We start from the raw sequence: 22,311 nt of genomic DNA on the forward strand, positions 1-22,311 counted from the left end.
TACTGGAAGTAGAGCTGAAACACTGCAGGTGTAGTCTAATTAACACGCAAACAATCAATTTTTCAAATAGCGGACGGTCTAAAATGATTATAACCGATTAATATTATAAGAAATTACATTAAAAATAAAATAAAATGAATACTCCTCCTCAAACATATACTGGATGTCGATTAAACATATGACAAAAATTCACGAGATTGTTCCTTGGACTATTATAAAAATATTTCGCCCTTTGATGATTTTTGAAAAGCCTCTTTGTTCCGAAAATACAGGACGAGAAGAAATTTCCACAATAACAACATTCTATTATAAAATATTATACTTAAAGCTCTTTAATCTACAAGAAATGTTGTCAATGGCTACCCCTAGCTTGGATGCAAAAATTTAATCTTCTCCTCATTAATTGCCGAACTCTTTCAAAAGCACTAAGATCGTTTCTTATTGAATTACACTCAGTAAAGATCCGATTTTCAAACCTTCCACATTTTCCACTGGAGTATTATAAACTAGACACTTTAGATCCTTCCTTAGGAAGTAATCCAGGGGATTTAAGTCTGGGGATCGAGTAGGCCATGAGTGAGGTCCACCTCGACAACGATTTTTTTTCCGATGAAGCGAATTTCTTAAAAAATGGACTGGTCGCGGTGGACCTCACAATGATTACTTTACTTGAGGTAGTCATTTTCAACAGTTATTGTAGGTTAATAAGCTTTACATGTAATATTTAATAATGAAATGTTGTTAGTGTCGAAAATTTTTCTCGCCCTGTATATTCGGAACAAAGAGGCTTCTCAAAAATCATCGAAGGGCAAAATATTCTTAGAATAGTCCAGGGAATAACCCCCTGAATTTTTGCCGTAGGTTTAAAGGACACCATGTAGAACATATTTACAAATATCCACAGTAGTTCTTAATTACGCCTAAAATCTTTTCACCATTCATTACCACTGCAACATTCAGGTATTCAGAAAGATGATCTGGGAATTTTCCAACATTCACCGCGCACAGGTAATTTATACCTTCAAGTTTTTGTTTACGGCAAAGTTTTTGAGGTCTATACCCATTCTCGTGGTACTTACAAGGTGGAAAAGTTGGAAATGATGTCATAAGGTTCATTTTTACTAGATTATATCTACTGTTGTAGATAAAACTTTAATAGCCCATATCCACCAATTCTTCGTCAATGGCTCATAATTTCTGTCACATTCGGGATGAGGAATAAAAATCAACTCTGCTTGTAAATCTTTAAAAGTTTGCATCTTGTTGAATTTGAGTGTTGTCTGAACACGCTTATTGTTACCAAATGAACCCCTTCTTTATATAAAAAGTAGTTCGGATTGATTACAAGGAAGTTCGGAGGATGATCGCTTTGGACGCTTCCCCTCGATAATGGCTGTAACAGATCTACATTTACGGACATGTCGGAGTATCGGTTGACCATGTTGAAACTGTTGTTATATTATTGATTGTAACTGGAACATAAACTGTGATATCAAATGCTGGGACAATATCAGGTGTTAACAAAGGAGGACCGAAAGAGAATAACTCAATTTCACGGGCGCTATTTTCAGTGCCAAGAAAGTATCAGAAATTGACGTGTTGTTCTTAACCGAAGGTTAAGGGGTATTTGTTTTCTTTTCACAATTTAACTTGTTCCAAAATACTTTTATTATAAAATGTGTGGTTTGTCCTGAACTAAATTTGTTGTTCATGTGAGAACATTTTTTATTAGATATCAATTCTCTTACGGGCCAACCTGCAATAATACGAATCCCATGCTTCTCCAAATTCCCTTTTCCAATTGATTCTAGGAAACACAAGCACATGAGGGGGGGGGGGAGGTTAGTATTGGAAAGTGAAGGACACTCACCCACATATAATAATACTCTCTTTACAGCCCTGACTATGTACTCCTGTCGATTATTCGTGTATTTGACTCAATTAATCAAATCTTAATCATAATTTTATACCTTAGAATTTTCTTTTTATTTTTGAGTTATTAATGACAACTTTAAGACAGTTATATCTTATTTTGGAATCGTATGACGTATGGCACGGAAAACGGGTGAAATTTTAGCTTTAGGTTTGTTCTAAATAGAACTGAAAGCAGTACGGTTGTGGTCCATTTATTGTGCATGTACTTTGGTTATAATTGTTTAGAGTAATATGACTAATTGCTTTCAATTTTAGGATAGTTAGGTATTATCTTACTTTGGACTCTACTGGTTATTTCTCGTTAAACATAATACATCATATTGAAATTATAGTTTTAATTTTGTTCCATTTGCCACTAAAAACCACTCAAAATTCTCTTATTCCACATCAACATCCGCATCAAACAGCTTCATTAAACCGAAATTATAGCTAAAAAACGCACTTTTAAAGCCGCAATTATTCAAGCCTTTGGAAACTATTGATCATGGCCACGCAATTTCCTGGTTTCACCCGTTCTAAACCTCTCAATAATCGGCTCAGAGCCATTAATAAAGCTCAAAACTGCACTCTGATAGAGCAGTCGAGGTAATATTTCATATTTGTTCAAATGAAAAGTTGAACAGGAGATTTATGGGCGCACAATGTGTTTATGGTCTTAGACAAAATACCAATTTTGTATTATGCGTTACTTTTACAATGAGAGTGTTAAGGTAAAAGAAGGGACAAGAGATCGTTACCAACTTCCATATACGTCCATAATTCCCATATCCAATCAACCCTATTTTGTTGACAGCCGTGACCTCCAGTCATTGCAGGCCAATAAAACCATCTAAAATACCCAGAAAATAAATTTCGACAAGAGAAACGGCCCTTATTATAAAACCCAAACATTCCTCGAACCCCGAAGGGCGTGTTGCGAATTTTAGAGGCCTTTAGGCCATTTTTCAGTGCGCGGAGTTATTGGCACTTAGGGCCGATCAAAAATTTAATAACGCGAGTTTATGGCGTGTTTGAGACCCGCTGCGCGTACTCAAGAATCCACAGATCCATCCTCAATCAAATCTGGCTTGACCTTAAAAATTTAATGACTCAAGAGTGGTCGTTCAGATAACGAAGGAAACAAGGAGATTCCAAAGTACATAATTAAGAATACTTAGGAGTAGTTTATGTCCCAATGCAGGGTATTCATTTCTGGAACTCAATCGTGGGGATTTCGGATAACCGTAAAAAATACGAGCTCGTTTAAACTGGTACTGTTGTGTTATTGGGAACCCTAGAATACACAGTTTTAAAATTTGAAAAATTCAATATAATATCGCCACGTTGTAGAAGAAAAAAAGTTGCAGTGATGAACTGTGTCGATCGTGAATTACCTCGCTAAATAAGCTGAAGAAAAGGCAAAAACTTTTTTCAGAAACAGACACTCTGTATATAAAAACCAATAACGCTAATGTGCATATTTTGACATTGACAACTTTTTCGGCATAGATCTATTGGGCTAGTATAGAGTACTAATGTTAAACATTTTATAAACTAGTTAAAACGAATTAAGAACCACTTCTATAATATAGATGCCCATAAAATTAATTCTACAATTTTTTTAAAATTTAGCAAATGTTAAGTTACTTAGGGAACCATCAGGCTTAAATATCATATTTCGTTTTTATTCGAAAATAATAAAGATAGTAAAGAATTACTGCTAATATTTTAATTTTTTACCAAATTGTATAGTTGAAATAAAATTAACAAATGCAATAAACAAAGAAAATTAAAAATGAGTGTCTGCCTCGGGCTTCTTGACACCGCTCGGGCATAGAGTTGATTAGATTTTTTATCATTTCCCTTGAAATATTGTTCCATTCTTCCTGGAGCATTTCGGCCAGGTCAATTGTCGGCAGTTGGATGATCTCTCAACCTTCTCTGAAGAACATCCTTAAGATCCTCTATGGGGTTCAGGTTTGAGGAATTGGCTGACCACTTCAAAACTGCGATATTGTCCTTCTGAAGGTGTTGCGTCACTAAACGGGCGATGTGGAGTCTCGCATTATCTTGTTGCAGAACAAAGTTTGAATCTTCTTGTGCTGTAAATGGGATGACGTAAGGTTCTACAATGTTCTTTAAGTACCGACCATTCGCAATTCCATTGCGATCAGGTACAGACCATTCACAATTCCATTTCGAAAGATATGTAAAGTGGTGAGCCCTTTAAATTCCTCTCCAAACCATAATGGAGGTTCCTTCGAAATGGACAGTTTCTCTCCCATTTGACGTCAAATATGGCTCACCTCTACGTCTCCATCCTCTAATACGTGCATCGTTGTAGCTAAGTCGATATCTTGACTCATCTGTAAAGAGAACGTGTCCTCCCATTGGTCCTCCCAATCAATATGGTTTCTGGAAAAATTTAGTCGCGCTCTCCGATATTCACGGGTTAACTGGGGCCTCACAGCTCTGACCCTGGATTGTATGTTGACGTCGTGAAGTCTGTTTCTTACAGTCTGGGTGGATATTCGCCTTCCCGTAGCGCCGAAATGAATATCAGCAATGTTTCTTGCTGTTATTGCGGTATTTTGAAATGCTAATCTTACCAAATTACGATCTTCACGAGGTGTTGTCCTTTCTCAAACAGGATAAGATCATCTGGTGACTGTACTAAATTTCTTATGCAGGCTAAGAAGTATAGAAATTACCAAATGACTTCTTTGAATTCTTCAGTCAATGTTCGAAACGTAGTAATCTTCTTCAAACAAAGTAACTGCCCTGACCATTTCATCTCGATTTAAAAGTGCCCTTTGGACAATAGGCCTTCCTATAGTGTCAAAATTCATCGCGAATTGCAAAAAACGCAATGCAATGCACTGCACTGCAATGAACAGTGCAAAACAAACTAAATGTTATTTTCAATATTTCATGAAATTAAATTTTGTCTCCTTTTTAAAAAAACATGCTAAGAAAAAATTATTATTCTTTATATTCCTTAACTTTGGTATTGAGAAGGTACCAGTAAATAGAATTATACGGGACTTATTTAAAAGGATACTAAATTACAAGCATAATAAAAAGTGGTATTTAATTCATTTTGATTAATTTAGTTCTTTAGTGCACAAAACCAACTCTTTTGTATGAATCTGGTAATCATATTATCTCGTAAAGCTGGATATTGGTCTTGCAATTAGAGGGAGATGGCAGAAATTTTCCTGCTCAGACAAGGTTCAAAATGGATTAGTTTTGCACATAGAAGGCATTATATCGCATCGACATTGTTTGGATAGCAATGCAGTGTGCATGTTCTAGGCAAATGTAGAACTTGCAGACGTCCGGCGAGCTACAGGGCTTAATTATATTAAATGCGGCCAGTTACAGTAGGTTGAACGTTGTTTACTGTCCGATAAGTAAATAGAAGTTTATATTTAAAGCTCAATTGTGTGAAACAATGTGGTACAGCTTTCTGAAGTCTAGAAATAATGCTCTCGGATGAGAAGCATACGGTTCTAATTAGGGAATCCTGTAAATCGAATTACCTAAATATTAATTCGACTGTTCTAAATCTCGTTGATGCCCCATTTCGGAGATCTAAATAATTCCCTGAAGGTCTTTGTTCCGTTGACCGCATGGTCATAATCTCCAAAGGATTAGCCTAACCCTCTCTCCGAGAAGAAAATAATCGAGAAAACCTCAAAATGTTGTTGACGCCTTTATTTTCTAATAATCTGTATTCTCTGATCCGTTCAATTGTTTAAATCAATATTATTGTGATGCTTTACATAAATTCAATAATAGTACCCTTTAACGTTAAGATCTTTCATAGTGCGGATCTTTTGGAAATGAATAGATCAAACATTTTCAACGTAAAATATTTTTCAGTTCTCTCGAAATGTAATCTCGTAATTCCTATCTCATATAGGTAGTTTTCTAAGTGTTTAAATCGTCATTATCCTCATATTTTGCATGAACTTAATAATGTTGCACTTTGACGTTAACAACTTCCATGGTGCTGCAGTGTTCGCAGCGAGTAGGGTAAATAACTTGACGTCCTCAGAGTTGTACATATAGTGCTCAGTTTTACACGTGTTATTCTGGAACTAATCCCATGCGAAGCAAATAATTTTTCATTTGTTTATATCATTATTACCCTCATAATTTTACATTACGACTTATCTGGACTTATAAAAACACACACACACTCGATCGACAAGCATAAATCACACTTCCCCCTTACAAATTCAAACAAAGTCCTCGATCAAACCTTCCTGGAGAAGGGCTCTGGAGAATTATATTTTACCTGTCCCCCATGGCGACTAAAAATAGCACTTGGGTCCAGATTTAAACGATTGCTTCCATTATGTAAGCGGAGGACAAAGTGGATCGAGGATAAGACGTCGGAGGAAGAGGAGAAGATGGTACAACAGGTTTAAGCCTAACTGGACACTTAGTGAGGGTCTCGATCTGGGCGTGGGTTTAAGCAGATTTCTAGTTTTTTTCCAGCAGGAAGGTTATTATGTTGGGTGCTATTGACGATTATTTGTTTACCTGGAGATGGATTTTGATTAAGACATAAAGGAGATATTTTATTAGGTTTAAAATTGAGACATATGAAAAAGAAAAGGTAATAACTATGACGCCTGAAAGTCGACGTTGGTGGTGATTTTCATAGTTTTGGACTGTTCGGAGCGAATAGGTATTTTTTTTAACATTTAGGTGTTGGGAATATGCCCAGGGCAATTTTTCACACTAATAGTTGAGTATTAGAAGGTCATGACAAAGACTTAGGTATTAAAACCTATGGAGCTTTTGATAAATTCGTCAAATTTTTGACATTGGAGTTTGAATATTTGCTCTCGCTTGCTATGAATTAGTTGCATTAATAATTTTCACAGCGTCATATTCGAAGTGAGAGGAGAACACTACGACAAGAGCAATATTTTTTAATTCACCTCATTTATCGTCAGAGCTATTGAATGGTGCGACTTAAAAAACTTCTGAGTAATGATTGATAGTGGAAGATAAAGCGCCATTATCAGTGTTCAACCCCAAAACTTGCCCATCAACATATTTCATTTACAAGACATTCCCAATTTCCGGCCTTACGAGGTAATACCTGACAGAAGGGAGGCCCTAAAACAGAAAACACTTCATAAGAAGTCGAAGGTAATTTCGTCTGAACCGGTTTTCGGGACGTAACAAGCGCGATTAATCATTTCCGGGTGATAAATGGTTTCTTTATCCTGGAGTCCTGGAAAGTCGGCTTTCACTCCGGGACATTATATGGTTGGCCACAGTTCGTTTTTGGAAATTGTTCTTCACCTCTGTGATCTCTCTCGACTATATTGTCCTCAAGCACGAATTTTATTGTAAAATTCAGTTTTCCAGCGATTAAGCTTCTTTGAACCAGAACTAGTTCCCGCTAGTTCGATTTAGAATTAAGTGTTTCGACTAAACAACATAGAGTAAACGCAGAAATATTTCAACATCCTCTCTAACTGTAAGTTCGAAATAAAAAGGCTCTTAAACTTTTACATCCACTCATATTTGAATGGATTACAGGAAATTTCTTTTGAAAAGTTGTAATTCTTTATCCCGAGCAAAGCGACTTAAGAATCGCCACCAAAAACTTCGCACTGACTTTTTGCTTCTGTGACTGAGAAAAAGTATTTCATAAACCGTATGTTAGACGTGTTGATGTAAGAGAATATTTCATGGTATATTCGGTATGTTTGAGCAGATTTTAAAAGAGGAAAAATATTCTAGACATTCCATGAAAGTAGGTGCCTCAATTGCAGCATCTATCAGCTAGTTCCTGGCCCGCAAAACTGATGTTCCCTTTACACATACCATAAACTTTTCAGCCGCTTTAAATCTTTGTTTTTTTTTTTCATTTCCCGGTTAGTAGCTAAAAAAGCGACATTGGGTTAGCCACTAAATTAGAACTGTTAGGTCAGCTCTAGAAGTTCTCTATTTTGACTAATGGCCTTTCCTGTGTGATATCATAGTCGAATATATTTTTCATCTTTTTTCCTCTTCTGCAGAGGTATAGAAAGAATCCAGCTTAGATAGAAAAACCGTTTTGAACAGCTAGTGGGCTGTAAAAATACCACTCGGGCTGAATATTTATAGGAGAATTAAATATTCAAATGAGAAAGAACTTTTTCCAGGTTCCAAACGGAATTTTAATGATTAGAAGTTGTCGAGCTTCTTTTTGTCAGAATCTATTGGAAAATTGCACATGCAGGTCTATTAAGTCATTTGCAATTGAAATTGTTGATTGCGAAAGAAATTCAAGAAAATTTCTGTTGGTTTAACAAATACTCTTGTTTCACTATAATATTTATTAAAACACAAACTCCATTTGAAAAGGACAAGTTTTGAATCACAAACAGATCAACCCTAGACAAATTCCGGCTAGATCTATGCGAAATGCGGTAGGGACGGTCGTAATCTTCCTGCAGTGCCGAGATGATATTCGTCCTAAAAACTCTGCTGGGATACAAAAGGGAAAGAGATTTCCGGGTTGGTGGAGTGCACCTTTTTGATAAAGCGGTCGCCACTCGAAAATGTTTACAATTCGAGCGCATTGTCGAGCTTGATGTGAGAGATCAAAACGGGCGAGGATAACGTTGTCATGTTGGCGAATTAAATGCACAGCTTTATTAGCCAAGTGATAAGGAATTTTTAGATTGAAATATCCTATTTCTAAGTAAGAAAAAGCCTTTTTTCAAATTTCGGGGAATGTAAAACGTGGGTACGTGTTAAAACGTGGAAAATACTCCCCGAACCTATAATTTTGAAAAGCGATATGACACGAAACTGGCACATTCGAAGCTCTTTTACATTTGAAGTCAACGGGGTGGTTTTGTAGCATATCGCGCTCACCGTTTGGTTAGCAAAAACTAATTATTGAAAATGTTCGTGTCAAGTTTATTTAGTTTCTCGGGGTTGGCGAAGATATGTACATTTGCATGTCACCTGTTATCGGCGATATTATCTGTCATCTATCATCTGTCGTCGTGCCATATGTCATCCATCATGTATTATGAGGTGTCTGTTGTAATGTCACACGGTGTTTATGATAAAATAAAATAGATATGTATATATATTTAAAGATAAAATAAAATAAAAAAGTGAATCCCGCTGGGATTCATTTTTTATATACCAAAAAATTGTATGTGTGTGTGTGTGTGGTGGGGGGAGGTCGAACTCTGCATCTGAACGTCTGACAGTTCACACAGTGGCCTCGAAACTAGTCAAGAATCTCCCTAGCTATCCAAGAGCGGAACGCCATTTAATAACGAAGGTATCGCTCAGGTTATATTTTAACTTGTCAACCGCAAATTTCGGAGTGAAGTTGGGCCTGGAGTAGACAGCTGATAACATTATTCGGGAAAACAAAGGCTTTATTGGGAAAAGGTATACAGGAGTTAATTGCTCGGAAGTAACTTGATTGTTATAGTCACTGAGGACGTAATATGAAGTCAATAAGCAGTCAAAGAACAGATTTAGGAGTAGGGCTGAAAAAGTTAGGGATTTAATACAGAATTCCAGGAATTATCAAAGCCATATTGTAATAGAATTTATTGGTCCTATTGCTATTGCTGCTGCTGTTTCCGTTTGAATCTTCAGCACATAAAATCCATAATTTCTAAGTCGCACAGAAGAGGAGCCGATTTTGGAAACACCCAAAGCAGTCACCCCAACTCCAATAAAAGCTCAACGTGTAATCCACGTCGTCTCGACCCGAAGTTTCATTTCGGCAACATCTGCCCGAGTACATCAAATACGGTGCAGTTGCAATTTCTCGTTAACTTGGCCGCAACATGAGTCAACGTTTTGTTATCAGAATATTAATATCCGGCCTTAGGAATCAACTCGGAGTTATATTGTGCGGAGCTTTGCGAAATGGGCCTGAAGACGAAGCTAGGGTGATTGCTTTCGAAACTATCCATCAGGTTTTTTTTTTATACAGAATAACATGTGTTCCCGTTTTCACATATGTAATCCGCAGTAATGAGCCATCAATACGAAACCATACTAATAGGCAATTACCCTCATCGGCATCAACATAATAATCTCATTCATTCAGTGTCACGAATATAGCCAAAAACTCTAGTTTATTATGCGTATCTCGCACTAATTTACTAATGAGCCGAACAATATTTTCACCATTATTGGACTTTACGTAAGGCCCAAGATGGAAACTTCCAAAGTTGTAACTCAACCTCAACATTTAAAGTTTCAGCGTGCACACTCAAGTTTAACGGTGCCCTGTTACGTGCATTCCTGACACTTTGCCTAATTGAAGTGGGGTGTGACGTTGTGCAATTATAAGTTGGATCTAATGGCCGGTTGTCTGATTTAATCCCTGTTGGTTCTGTGATGGTTAAGGGGATAGAGAAACAATTGTGGCAGGGTGGAATATGTGCGGTTAAAGTATCACTCTGTAAAGGTATCGATACTATCCTTTTCCTTTTCTCTTAATATACTGTGGGCTTCAGCTTTTGATATATTAGGAAATTATCTTGAGCTATAATTTTTCTTCTACACTTTAAATGCCTTTCTTCTATGTTTAGTTGCCAAAACGCATACTTCGTCTCATGATTTAGGTTTGCAGTCCGAGTCCTGTGTCTTCTAACAAAGGTTTTGGTCGTAGAGATGTTACTCTGCAAGTTAGTTGGTTGGAAGATGTATAATCCTTATTGGTCTGCGGTCACCTAGTCTATAAAGTTCCAAAATTTTTCAGTAATAAAACTGTAGTATGCCTTCTCAGACCAATGAGGGAATATTGTAATTGATTCTTGTACGTTCAATGTGATACAGTCATTATATTTTGCTATTATTAGAAGGTTGACATTTTATAATTACTGTTAGAATTCCAACGTCGTTCTTGTCATTGAAATCGTCCATGAAGACAACAAATTGCAGGGATACGGTTCAAAACTCTTTATATTTCATCATATATGAAATATTTATCTGAGATCACTACACAGTGATATACACGATGAACCGCGTTTTAATTCCACATGGAACTCTATATGATTATCGGAATGTTCCTTTATATCAAGACTGCTAAATAGTAAGGATTTGCTGATGGGGAAGGCAATACTGCCTTTCCCATCTGCTCTATCTTATCTAATAAAGGAGAAGTTAGGGAAGTTTCTTAGAAGTCCCAAGAGTGGACCTCATTAGTTTCGAGTTCTTGTAAATCTCTGGGTATTTGAAAATTTCATATAAAGTTGTCTGCATGGTTTTTGGAGGGTTCGGAAAACTCACAAAATGTTTACGTTCCTGTTCTATTTAATTTTAATTTGTTCCTGTCAATTTTATTACATTTTAATATCTTTCTTACCCGCAGGTTCTTTAATTTTTTAAAAATGACTTGATTTTTTTCTAAATTTTTAATGCCTTCAGTACAGCAATGCACGATTTAAATCGATAATATTTTCTCAGTAATAAATAAATGTTAGGAAAGTGAATCATTAATTTAAAAGAAGTTGGTTCAACCAAGGGACTGAACTCGGTTTTGAACTTTATGTTGTCGAGGTTGTTTCTTAAGTATAGTGTGTAAAGCGAATATCCAGACTGTGTCGAATTTTTTCATATAATTTTTTTTCCGTAAAAATATATATTCGTAATATATAATTGTAAGTGTAATTATAATAATTATATACATATATTGTATATATAATTATCAGCACAACGGTGTTTCAAAATGCGATTATAAATTATAGAAGTATTGACAATAATTCGAAAAAATTCGACCCAATGGAGGTTTAAACCCGTGTCTAAACTTTATAATGTCGACACTTTGAGACCGCGAGACACTCAAATGCAGTTGTACAAAGAGAAGACACTGTTTTGTTTCCCCATTGTGCCAACTTTTTCATAAAATAATTAATTAAAATTTATTGCAAAAACCACAGTTGTTGCTGATTTTGGTGTTTATAATATAATAATTTGTACTCGAATCTGTTTTTCAATGATTTCCGTAAGCCATCACTTTCATGTGTAGTTCATGTTTAATACAAATTTAATTTAATATAAAAATCCTTTTCCTAAACAGTGTGAATCGATATTATGCGAGCTAAATAAATACATGTTATGGCATGAACAAAATTAATAGTGCGTAACGCAGTTCTGATTGTACTATTAAAATAAGCCACGTAATTAAATTGTTTATTTTTCATAATTATCATAAGATGTTGATATGTTTGGCGCACTTCCCATGGATTCGACAATAAGTGAGACTTATCAAACTTTTGTTTGACTCGACAAGTTTTAGTGCACAGAAATGCAATATCAAACTACATATGAATTAATAAAATAATACTTTGAACACCACCTATATTAGGTCTTCTCGCTATGACGTGCAACACTCAACTACTTCTCTATTGGCGCATTGTTTTCTTATGTCCCTCTGCTGGAACTACGAAATACGCCTAGAACCAGTTGTGTAACTTTTCACCAGATTTAATGAAATTATGTATGTCCACTTATTTTTCTTTTGATTTAGGAAAGTCCTAACCTGACAACCCGGTCTGCGCAGCAACGGAATTGAAATTGGGGTTTTCTTACAAATTCTGGAAGCCTCCATATTTTAATCGGCATTTGAATTAGGTATGTTATATCTGTGAGGCGTGCATTTTCAAAGCAACAACTGAAAGAATAATAAATAACTAAAAAATGATTGAATGTTACAACCTCCCCTTGCATAATGCTCTTATAGTTTCGTGAGGCGAGGGAGAGTGGTATACGGCTAACATCTCAAAGGATGTGATTTGGCTTCAAAAAAACTTTGACAAATAGTGTTAACACCAGCCAATTTTATTTATTCAGTCCGCACAACCTCTAAAATTTCGATTTTGTTTAGTCGAGCGACTGGGAAAGATAGATAACCCAAATCTTTTATATCGATACCTTTATAGGTTTCCCAGTTATCTAACCACCCAATTAAACCCAAAACATTCCACATTCGACCCCATTCAGATTGAATTTACCGAAGGCACGAGACCGTATCTTTTCGTCATTACGGCTAAGTAGTCCGAAATGCGTGGAGAGCCGCATAAATCTTAGTCCCATTCCCTGAATGCCTGGATGCAAAAACTTTCGACTTTTAAGGTCTCGAGCTTTCGTTACTTTTGGAAATTTGCCTGTCTAAAGTTTCAAGGAGTTCGCTCGTAATTAGTTTTGGAGTTCTTTTGTTGTCGGCAGAGGAAAGGATTAAATTTGGGCTTAGGATTGAATCGCAAGAGATTAATGTTACCTTCGGACAGATGAGGGAGACGAGTTTTACAATCCAATTAAAAATTCTTTGCCTGCCTGGAAGATTGAATTAATTAGTTAATAGGACCGTAATTAAACTGGTAGCCAGCCATTGTGGCGACAACGAACAAAACCTCCAACGAAAGCCCTCAGTGAAACCACGATGACATGATATATCAGCCTACAAAGGCAGCAAATTCGAATTTAATCCTTTTAACTGCGCTACTCGAGCACCAACTTTTGCTCTCTCTAATTTCGTCCTAACTTATAATTGGCCTCTTCAGAATCCTAATTTCGTACTAGTTCTATGGATATGGTTTGAAATGTTGCGTGAGCAGAGATCTATGGAAGAAGAGCAAGTTTCGCGAATTTGTTATTGTGCCATTGGCGATGTCGCGCAAAAGTAGCAGTAAACTAATTAACATTAAATCGGTAATGAGATTCGAGAATCAAGCAGCTTCGTAAACGTTTTATTAAGCCGATAAAGGTGTTTCAGACTCGAAACGAGAGGGTAATCCAATTTGATCACCGCTTGTATCTATTAACGAGGTTAAGGATTTATATATCAAGCTTTTGTGTTTTCATTATAATGTAATTACGATATCGTAATAATTTTCTGCCAGATGGATAATTGAGGGAAAACGTATTGTTGCGTCAAGTGTATTTCTAGATGAAGCGATTGATGCGACGTTTGAGTGATGTATGATGGACACTAATCTGTACCTAAAACATATCAACTATTCTGTGAATTTTCTGAATTATACCACAGAATGTATTATATTTCAATAAGAGTTTACGGATATTGCTACGGAGAGTACACGTGTAAACCAGACTGTTGACGCGGGTGATGTGATTATATGAGTGGTTTAAGATCGATACCATAAACTTACAATCTAAATATTTCGACTGTATTGTGCGAAATATACCGCTAAACATACTAAATTTGAAGAGGAGCTTAAATGTATTGTTGCGGTGAGCACATAGCTAAACAAGACGGTTAACGCAACATAGGCATTTTTTATCTGTTGTATGATTTTCCATTGGTGTATAATTTTGCTTTCATGTTACCGATAGCGGCCTTGACTGCTTACATCTGATTAATCAAAACACTTATGTTTGATACGTGGTCGGTATATATCGCTTTTTGGCTGGGGTTAGGCTGGTTGAACATCTTACATAAGCATTTTTACAAATACATATACGTATGTGTACATATGAGTCATGATTACATCTATGATTATTAGATTCCATGAAGACGCAAATTTGCCCTAATAAATTGTGATCCGTTAATATTCCATTTAATAATGGTACAAGCACTATTAATAAACTGTAATAATTAATGTTGGTTCATTAAATATGCCGTTGCAGTTATTTGCTATGTCGTAAATGGATTAATTATGTTGATGCAGATGAGGATAATGGGTTATTGGTTTTTCCCCTAGATATGTCGTTATTAACTATTGGTTATTAATGATCAGTAATTTTTAAAATTTAATATTAATAATTGAAGCTTGGGCAGTTATGCGCACAATGGCTCTAATGGAATTGGGATAGTTAATTTGAATGGTTTATATGCGCGTAAAGGGAGGAATTAGGAATCTCAATGATAATTAATTCATTGTGTATAAATTAATGAGAAATAAATTTAATATTTTATAAATAATTTATTTAACAAATTACAGAAATATTCATTAATTGCTATATGGGAGGGATAAGTAAACAAAATCATAAACCCTCTAGGCGAATTTTTGCCCAACATGTAATATATCATCCATACAAGACAATAGATTATGGCGGTGTAGCTTCTGGTCCTGATATTAGGCGTTGACAGATGGTCGACTGGGGCTGGGATCCGTTTCCAGAATTTCGGGAAACTGTGAATCTGTGGGTATATTTCCAAAAGTTTCTCTTGGGTTTTAACGGTGGTTTAAAATGGCTGTTTGGCTGGTATCAATCTAGTAGTATTTGGCAATAAATTTATTTAGAGATTAGTGCGTTCGTGTCACACAGTAATCTTCCAGATTTCGTTGTCATGCTTGTATGGTGAACATAATTTTCAATCTCTCCCAACCTTCCCTAAGTGCATCATGTCTCCGAAAGACGTTACAGGAGACTCCTATATCTGACCACTCTTTTTTAGTAATTTTAAACAAACTTGTTTTAATGCAATTAAATGTAGGGTACTAGAAATCAAATTTCAAACTTCCTCCTTTTTACCACTGCACATATATTGTGTCTCGGAAAAAAGGCAAAATTAGAGCCTCACGTCTCAGCAGTTTTCCAGGAAGATTTGAACGTACGCTCAACTGATATGACAAAGTGCGAATACTTTTATGTGCACCTAGCGACGTAATAAAGTCTGATACATTGTCTCAAGTAATTCTCTCAACTATCTATTAAGATTGCCGAAGTTGGGGCTAGGAAGTTGAGTATTGCAGCGGTCGCTGATAACCCTAACTGACAGATACTTTGCGAAGTTGATGACGTCCGCATTGATGCAGCCAAAGTTTCGTGAGTCCAGAGTTTTTCTTTTTTGGGAATGTGGAAGTTGGTTGTTTCGAGTTAAGCTATAGTGATTAAAAGGAGATTAAGTTCCTTTTGTTAAATTCTATATAATTGAAACATCGGGAACCGTAATTATTTCACTTGCGAGGCGTAACTGATGAAATGAATTATCTATGTAATTTTGTTAAATGTTATGCCCAGAGGTCTGATTTTGATCAAATGTATACAAAAAACATGTACATGTTTATTATTATGTAAGTTAAAATTATTGTTAGGCGAAAATATGCAATAAAGTGGCCTTTATTGGGGATATATTGTGCAGGGTAGTTTATTATTTATGTTGGGTAGAGGGGCTTTATTGCGAAATTTAACGTTATGAGTTTGTGGAGGGCGATAATTTTGAAGTTTTGTAGTGGCTATCGACAATTTCAAGTGATGTATGTGATGCTTGACAAAAGAGTACAGACCTACATCTCTTCGATCTTCCATATAAACTAGTGAAGGCTTATAAATATTGCATAGCTTAGCTAAGTGAGGTTTATGTTGATGTGATGGAAATGGCGGTTAGTCGCTTGAATTTTCAATCGCCTGTGTTAATGCTGAACATTAGTAAGCCTCTGGTTAACTAGGAATCAATGTTGAAATTTGTTATTCAATTTACAAATATAAAAAAAGCAGTGACGCACTAAGCTTTCTTTTGTAGTTTTTTTTCTTTTGAGAAACGCCACTGAAGTTTTCAGAAAAAAGACAATAAAGTCTATTTTTTCATCTAGTTTCAAGTGCAGTGACGTAGGTTTTAAGACTGTACGAGTCTGAGTCCCCAAAAATTAAAAAATAGAGTTCGATGTATTAAATCATTGAGATCTATGAGTTGTGATCTACTTAAAACCCGATCTTTTGCGTTGTTAAATCCCCCATAAAATCATAAAATATTCGCTCAACGATTACAACATCAACATACACCCTAAATTACTCGGAAACACAAAACTGCTTATGCATTCACTAAACATGAACAACATCCAAGAGAAACAGGCAAATATAAGCTTTGTTTATATAAGCTGTCTCCGAGAGAAAACAGACTTTTGTGAGATTTACGAGATGCATCTCGCTTAGAATAGGCGATATGTTCGGGTTGCTGAACTATACAGAAAATTGCACTGCCAATGTTTTGAGTTTAGGGCTTTCGTCTTCTTTGTACCTTTCTAAAACCCCAAAGTAATGTCCTGGTATCTTTACAAGTTCGATAATTTCCATGGAAACAATCAAAAAAGCCTAATCGTCCATTTTATGGGAATTTTCTGTCAGTTAAGTTTATCAGTATTTTTATCTACTGTCCCTTGAAAGACCTATTGTTCATGTGCGTATTCAAGGAACTTACAGCTATGGGGCACTGCATTACTTTAAGTTTGAATTTGCCGACTGCATTTTGTGTAACAATTTTAAGCGGCAAAAAGTGCTGGTTGCAGCGTTGCTATTCCCTGAATGCACCTATTGAGATTTATGAACATACAGCTTAAGAGGAGCTGTCACCTTTGTCCAACAAATATCCCTTATAACTGGACAACTGACACGTGCATGTTCGTAAGGTAATATGCAGGCAGACACTCAATTTCCCAGCGGATAACGTTGCAATTTGTTTCAATATAGAGCGACAGGCAATATATAATGCAAGGCCGCTATCTCTGGACGAAACTAATTTAGTCCCATCCTTGCATTACTAATATCGAAAATTCCAATAAAACAAGAATCTCGAATTCAAATAACACCATTATCCAATTGTTCAAATAGTCGCCCATTTCGCTTCTCTATATTACAATTTTCAAAATTGCACCTACCTTTAGATGGAAACCGGATTATCGTCGGTTTGCAATGTTTCGCGTTATTGGGGGCTATTTATCAATTTCCATTTGGGATCATCGGCGAATGCGTGGTTTGATCAATTCAGTATGATGGAATTGGGTTGTACTGCGAGCTTTGTACGTTACTATTCAATTAATTATTTGCCACCAATATTGCAGAGAGCAACTGAAATAGCAAAGTTTAAACTTATGTAGTAACAACAATATGAAATTGTCAACGATTTCCGTCGAATGAAAATAATTGAGACAAAACACATTATGTCGTTAGTGTTGATCAATAGTAGTACTAAGTGAGATTATGATAATAAGATTGTAATGATTTTGTTATTTTACAATTGTTTGAGCATATAGTAGCAACATCGTGGAACGAATATATCGTGACATGTTCTGCTCGTGGCCAATATTGCTTTTAAATACATTTTAAATATTTTTAAATATTTGCATGAGCCAATTAAATTAGTTGAGATATATATCAACTAGTTTGAACGGGTGTATTACGTAATAATATTACAAAAATATGGGTTTACTGACAATCAAATTGAGTCCCATGTTCAAAAAGAGCAACTACGAATAACATCTAAGTAGTAAGTTATTATAGTAGTTATTTGTCTGTTTCCCTTTTGAAGTTGCTGCATAGTTCTATCCCATTACCCATTAAAAAAGCGATTTTTAGTGGAATTTTAAATAATTTTTGATGAGTCGAAATATTGGTCTCCATATTAATTTTCAAGTAAAAGGTATAACCAATTTTAATCTGAAATGGGTTTAATTCGAGTTAATTTGAATCTAAAGAATGTTTGGAGATTTTTTGAGCATCAAGCGATAGATTTTCAAAAGATTTCAGAGAAGTTCTGCAATTTTAAAAATATTTTTAAGAAAGTTGAAAAAATCGAATTAAGTGATTTTTTGGACACATTTGACCGGCTAATACTATTTTTCAAATTTTTCAAATCGGACGTTTCGTTTCTTCAGAACTTTCATCAATTTTTTTTTCTAATACAGACTTAGGTTTTGAATTACATAAATTGTTTGGTTTTCGACATTACAAAATATGTTATTATACATCTAATATTTTTGATTATACGAAGTTTTGAATATACTATGTGAATATGTGGTTCATTTCAGTTCTATGGGCGTAGCGTTTTAATCTGACTAGATAAAAGTGCCAGAACTTAGGGATTTTTTTAAGGCAATGGTGCGGAACAGACCATCCAGTTTTGTTTTACTTGCCAAGACTGAGAAGGGACATCATGAAATATATGACGCAATGCGACACGTATACAAAATTTCAACTTCAGCAGTTTGAAGCTTTCTGGAATTCTTCAGGTCCCAGCGCAAGCCCAACCATTTTAATTTTTGTTCGTTGACCTTTTTGGACCTTTACCGACAATGCCTGAGTGTTAGAAATGTTGTTTTATAGTTGAAGCAAGCAGGTGGACTGAAATATTTTCCCTAATCAAGGCAACAACAGAGAGCAGTGTTAGAATTCTTACGGAGGAAGTAATCCTCATTAAAAATTCTATAAATATCTTAAAAAAGTGTATTATAACATAAGATAGAAAGTGCCACGTGAAATGATAAGACGATGTTGGGTAGACTGGCAGCAATGTTTTTTTCATTTTACGTTTCTGTTAGCGTACTCTGGAAAACCAACACAAGAGATTAATCAGTGTGTATTTCTGAATTATTCTTTGTGTAAGAGCCTTAAATGGATATCTCTTAGTTTTCAATTCAGTCATTGCTATCCACATTTCACATTTCCAACTCGATATAATCTAATTTTAATCTCCCACTTAATACTGAGCAGATGAACAGCATCCACACGGGGTAAATGGAAGCAAACATACACCCTCAGGGCAAATTAAATCGCAATCGCTTTTGATCGATTGCTGATAAGGTAAACAATCCATGATTAATCCATCAGCTGCCATATTTCAATTGTTTTTGCCATGAGGAAAGGGCAACTCATGCATTTTATCTTAAAGAAGCTTTCGTGTTTATCCCGGTTATAATGGAAACTTTTTGAGTATTAATAACGTTTCCAAACTAGTGTAACAATAGCAATTATAAACCGTAACTATACTTAGTCCGACTATAATTCTCAACTTAAGACGATTATTCACTACTTCCGAGTACATCTCGTATTTCCCGGCAAGATGAAGTTCGTCGAAGAACTTTGCACTTAACCGCAAACTTCATGGAGGCAGTTTTGAGCTGTTTGTAAACTACTTTTAGGGCCTCACCTTTAAAATATGCTCTTTAGGCGACGGCCTTCACGCTTAGAAGCTTTAAATTTAAGCGCATATTAATAAAAACTTTATGATTATGCACTCTAAGTGGTTTAGTGTGAAAGTAAGCAATATAAAGTATTTACAAAGGCACTACTGAAGTTTAGTTAATTTTTCATCATACATTTTTATTACCACTTTTTATTTTGATGGTTAATTCGTAAATTATGCTAGAAATTTCAATTAAAATTACTTATTGTATCGCCGACGTAAATCTTAAAATATTAAAAAATAATCACAATGCTAATTGTCTGTTCCCGCATATCCTGCGCACGTGGCGACTTTCGTGCATTTCCGCTCGATGTTTGTAGTACACGATGATAAGGCCGAATAAGCGGACACAGACGGATTGCACAGGTGCTTAGGTTTAATATAGTCCTTTTCTTTAAATTGCATTATAGATTTCACTTTCTAATAATAATTAGAGAATTGCCTATATTTGAATATGAAAAACATAAACGAAAATTTTTGTTTAATGATGTCTTCTACCTAACACTCGATGCATAAATTTAGTGTAGTCTTATTGCAGCGCCATCTACCTGCTTCATAGTTTTCAGTTTAGCTTTTCCTTTCTTAACAACATAGTAGTTTAAAATTGTTTAGAACCTCATTATTATGCATATTTAATATTTTTCTTCGTTATATTAAAGCAATTATTGGAGTTTACAAATAATGTTTTTGGAACTCAATTATTTTGCCATACGTATTCACATGAAAAACTATTATTATAATTTGAACTTACAAACACGGATCGGAAAAACAAATTGCATTAAATTTCGTGTAATTTTATTAATGTCAGAGAATATATAATGTAATAAAATATAATACAAATATACGCTAGGATTCAATACTTTAAGTGCAGATTTTACCTATTTAAATAAAATATAAATCAGATGACTAATTGAGAGGTTTATTACAAAAACCAAACAAGTCCAAAATAGCTGAATTTACTTTTGTCTTTAATATTATCTGATAGAAGAAATTGACGGTCGAATCTTTTAAATAGAACATTAAATTTCCTTCAAAAACCTCAATAGTGACCCTTTTATATGATAAAGCACAATTTTTTTTAGCAGTGTCAGAAGAAAATCAGTTTCCTTTAGTTTTTGACCTTGTCTGGGTTTTGGAATGAACCTTTCAATTCCGTTACTCTTTTTTTGTCGATTTATATTTGCAACACATTTTGCATCTACAAAATTTTAATTTGTATTTGTGTACTTGCAGCAAAATTGTTTCAATTATTCATGTTCCCATATACCTCAAATATTCCTGAACATATTTTTTCTTGTTTCAGTGTTAATAGTTCTGAACTCGATTACGGGAAGCCTCGCACAAATGGAAAACGGTAAGTTCCAATTATTTTAAACTGAAACTTTTTTTTAAATTTAAATTCTCCAGCATTCAATATACCCATAATGGAATGTCATCAAATATACAGGGTATTCTGTGTAAATTAAAGTAGTTTGTGGGGCTTATGTACTTTACAACAACTCAACAAAATTTGTAATAAACTTGAAAATATTTGGAATTATCCATGGTTTCATGTAAAAATTCGTATTAAACGCACTTAAAGCAGTAAAGCATATAAATCTGAAATTTTGAAATGTTAATTTTCACAAAATCAAATTAATAGCTTATTGTCAATTGGAATTATCAAACAAAAAGCAGTAGGTGAATTTAACCTTTAAGTGCTGCAGCATTCGACCTCTGCAAATTCTGGATACACCCATTAAAGCACAAGAAGTGTCATATACATAAGAATATCAATCGTTATTCAGAAGATTCAGGGCTTTAAAATAGTATATTATTATCCGTGATTTTTATGATAGCCATTATTCTTATCCATAACCAATTTTTAATAGGCAACCTGAAAGGTAAAAAGCTTGAATGAAGAATATATAAATATATTTACATCTTTGGTGTCATCCTCAGGATAGTTTGAATATGTAAACTGCCTTTTAACCTGAGCTAAAGCCCAACTACTTTTTCATAATTTTTAAATGAAATATTCAGGTAAGGAGGGTATTATTCTAAAAAGCGATAATATTAATATTCAGGGAATTAAAAATGAACCTTTTCCCGTGTTAATTTTGAATGACCAGTTATTTTTGGAACTTTATGAAAAGTTTTCCTTTAATTATCCGTGCTTTATATCATCAGTTAGGGAAAAATGCAATTTTCGAATTCACCTATGGACATACATATGTATGATAGCATTCGAAACGTTAAAGAAAATATAAATTTCTTAACGCATTTTAGTTAACTATTCCCTGAAAAATGACACAGAACCCCGTTGTGACCCGAGTAGAGTGGAATTTAACGCAACGTTAATACAATAGCAAAATGATGGAAAGTTTTGCTCCGTCTTTTACTTCGGCAAACCTACAACCGACGCGTAATCCAAATACCACAGTTACGAACTGGAATTGGAGCCTTTTCGTGTATATCTACAAGAAATTCCTCGAATTATG

At 34.9% G+C, this 22,311-nt stretch overlaps 2 protein-coding genes across 6 annotated transcripts in view; one reads left to right on the forward strand and one right to left on the reverse strand.

Annotated features, from left to right (window-relative positions):
- The window catches only part of Neto (Neuropilin and tolloid-like), an 86,934-nt gene that overhangs the window by 27,909 nt on the left and 36,714 nt on the right, over positions 1 to 22,311 (forward strand). For 4 of the 5 annotated variants that reach the window (XR_010752276.1, XM_066392982.1, XM_066392979.1 and 1 more), the window contains exon 3: positions 21,135 to 21,185. The exons of the other annotated variant lie outside the window; for it this stretch is intronic. Coding sequence is in view for 3 of the 4 variants with exons in the window: in XM_066392982.1 (XP_066249079.1) it covers positions 21,135 to 21,185 (51 nt within the window). In the remaining variant the exon portion in view is untranslated. The remainder of the gene's footprint in view (positions 1 to 21,134; positions 21,186 to 22,311) is intronic. 5 annotated transcript variants of the gene reach the window in all.
- Positions 1 to 22,311, reverse strand: part of LOC136410690 (5-oxoprolinase) — a 104,144-nt gene that overhangs the window by 18,539 nt on the left and 63,294 nt on the right. The window lies entirely within an intron of this gene.

The sequence above is a fragment of the Euwallacea similis genome, chromosome 9 (genome assembly GCF_039881205.1).
Source record: "Euwallacea similis isolate ESF13 chromosome 9, ESF131.1, whole genome shotgun sequence".
NCBI lineage: Eukaryota > Metazoa > Arthropoda > Insecta > Coleoptera > Curculionidae > Euwallacea > Euwallacea similis.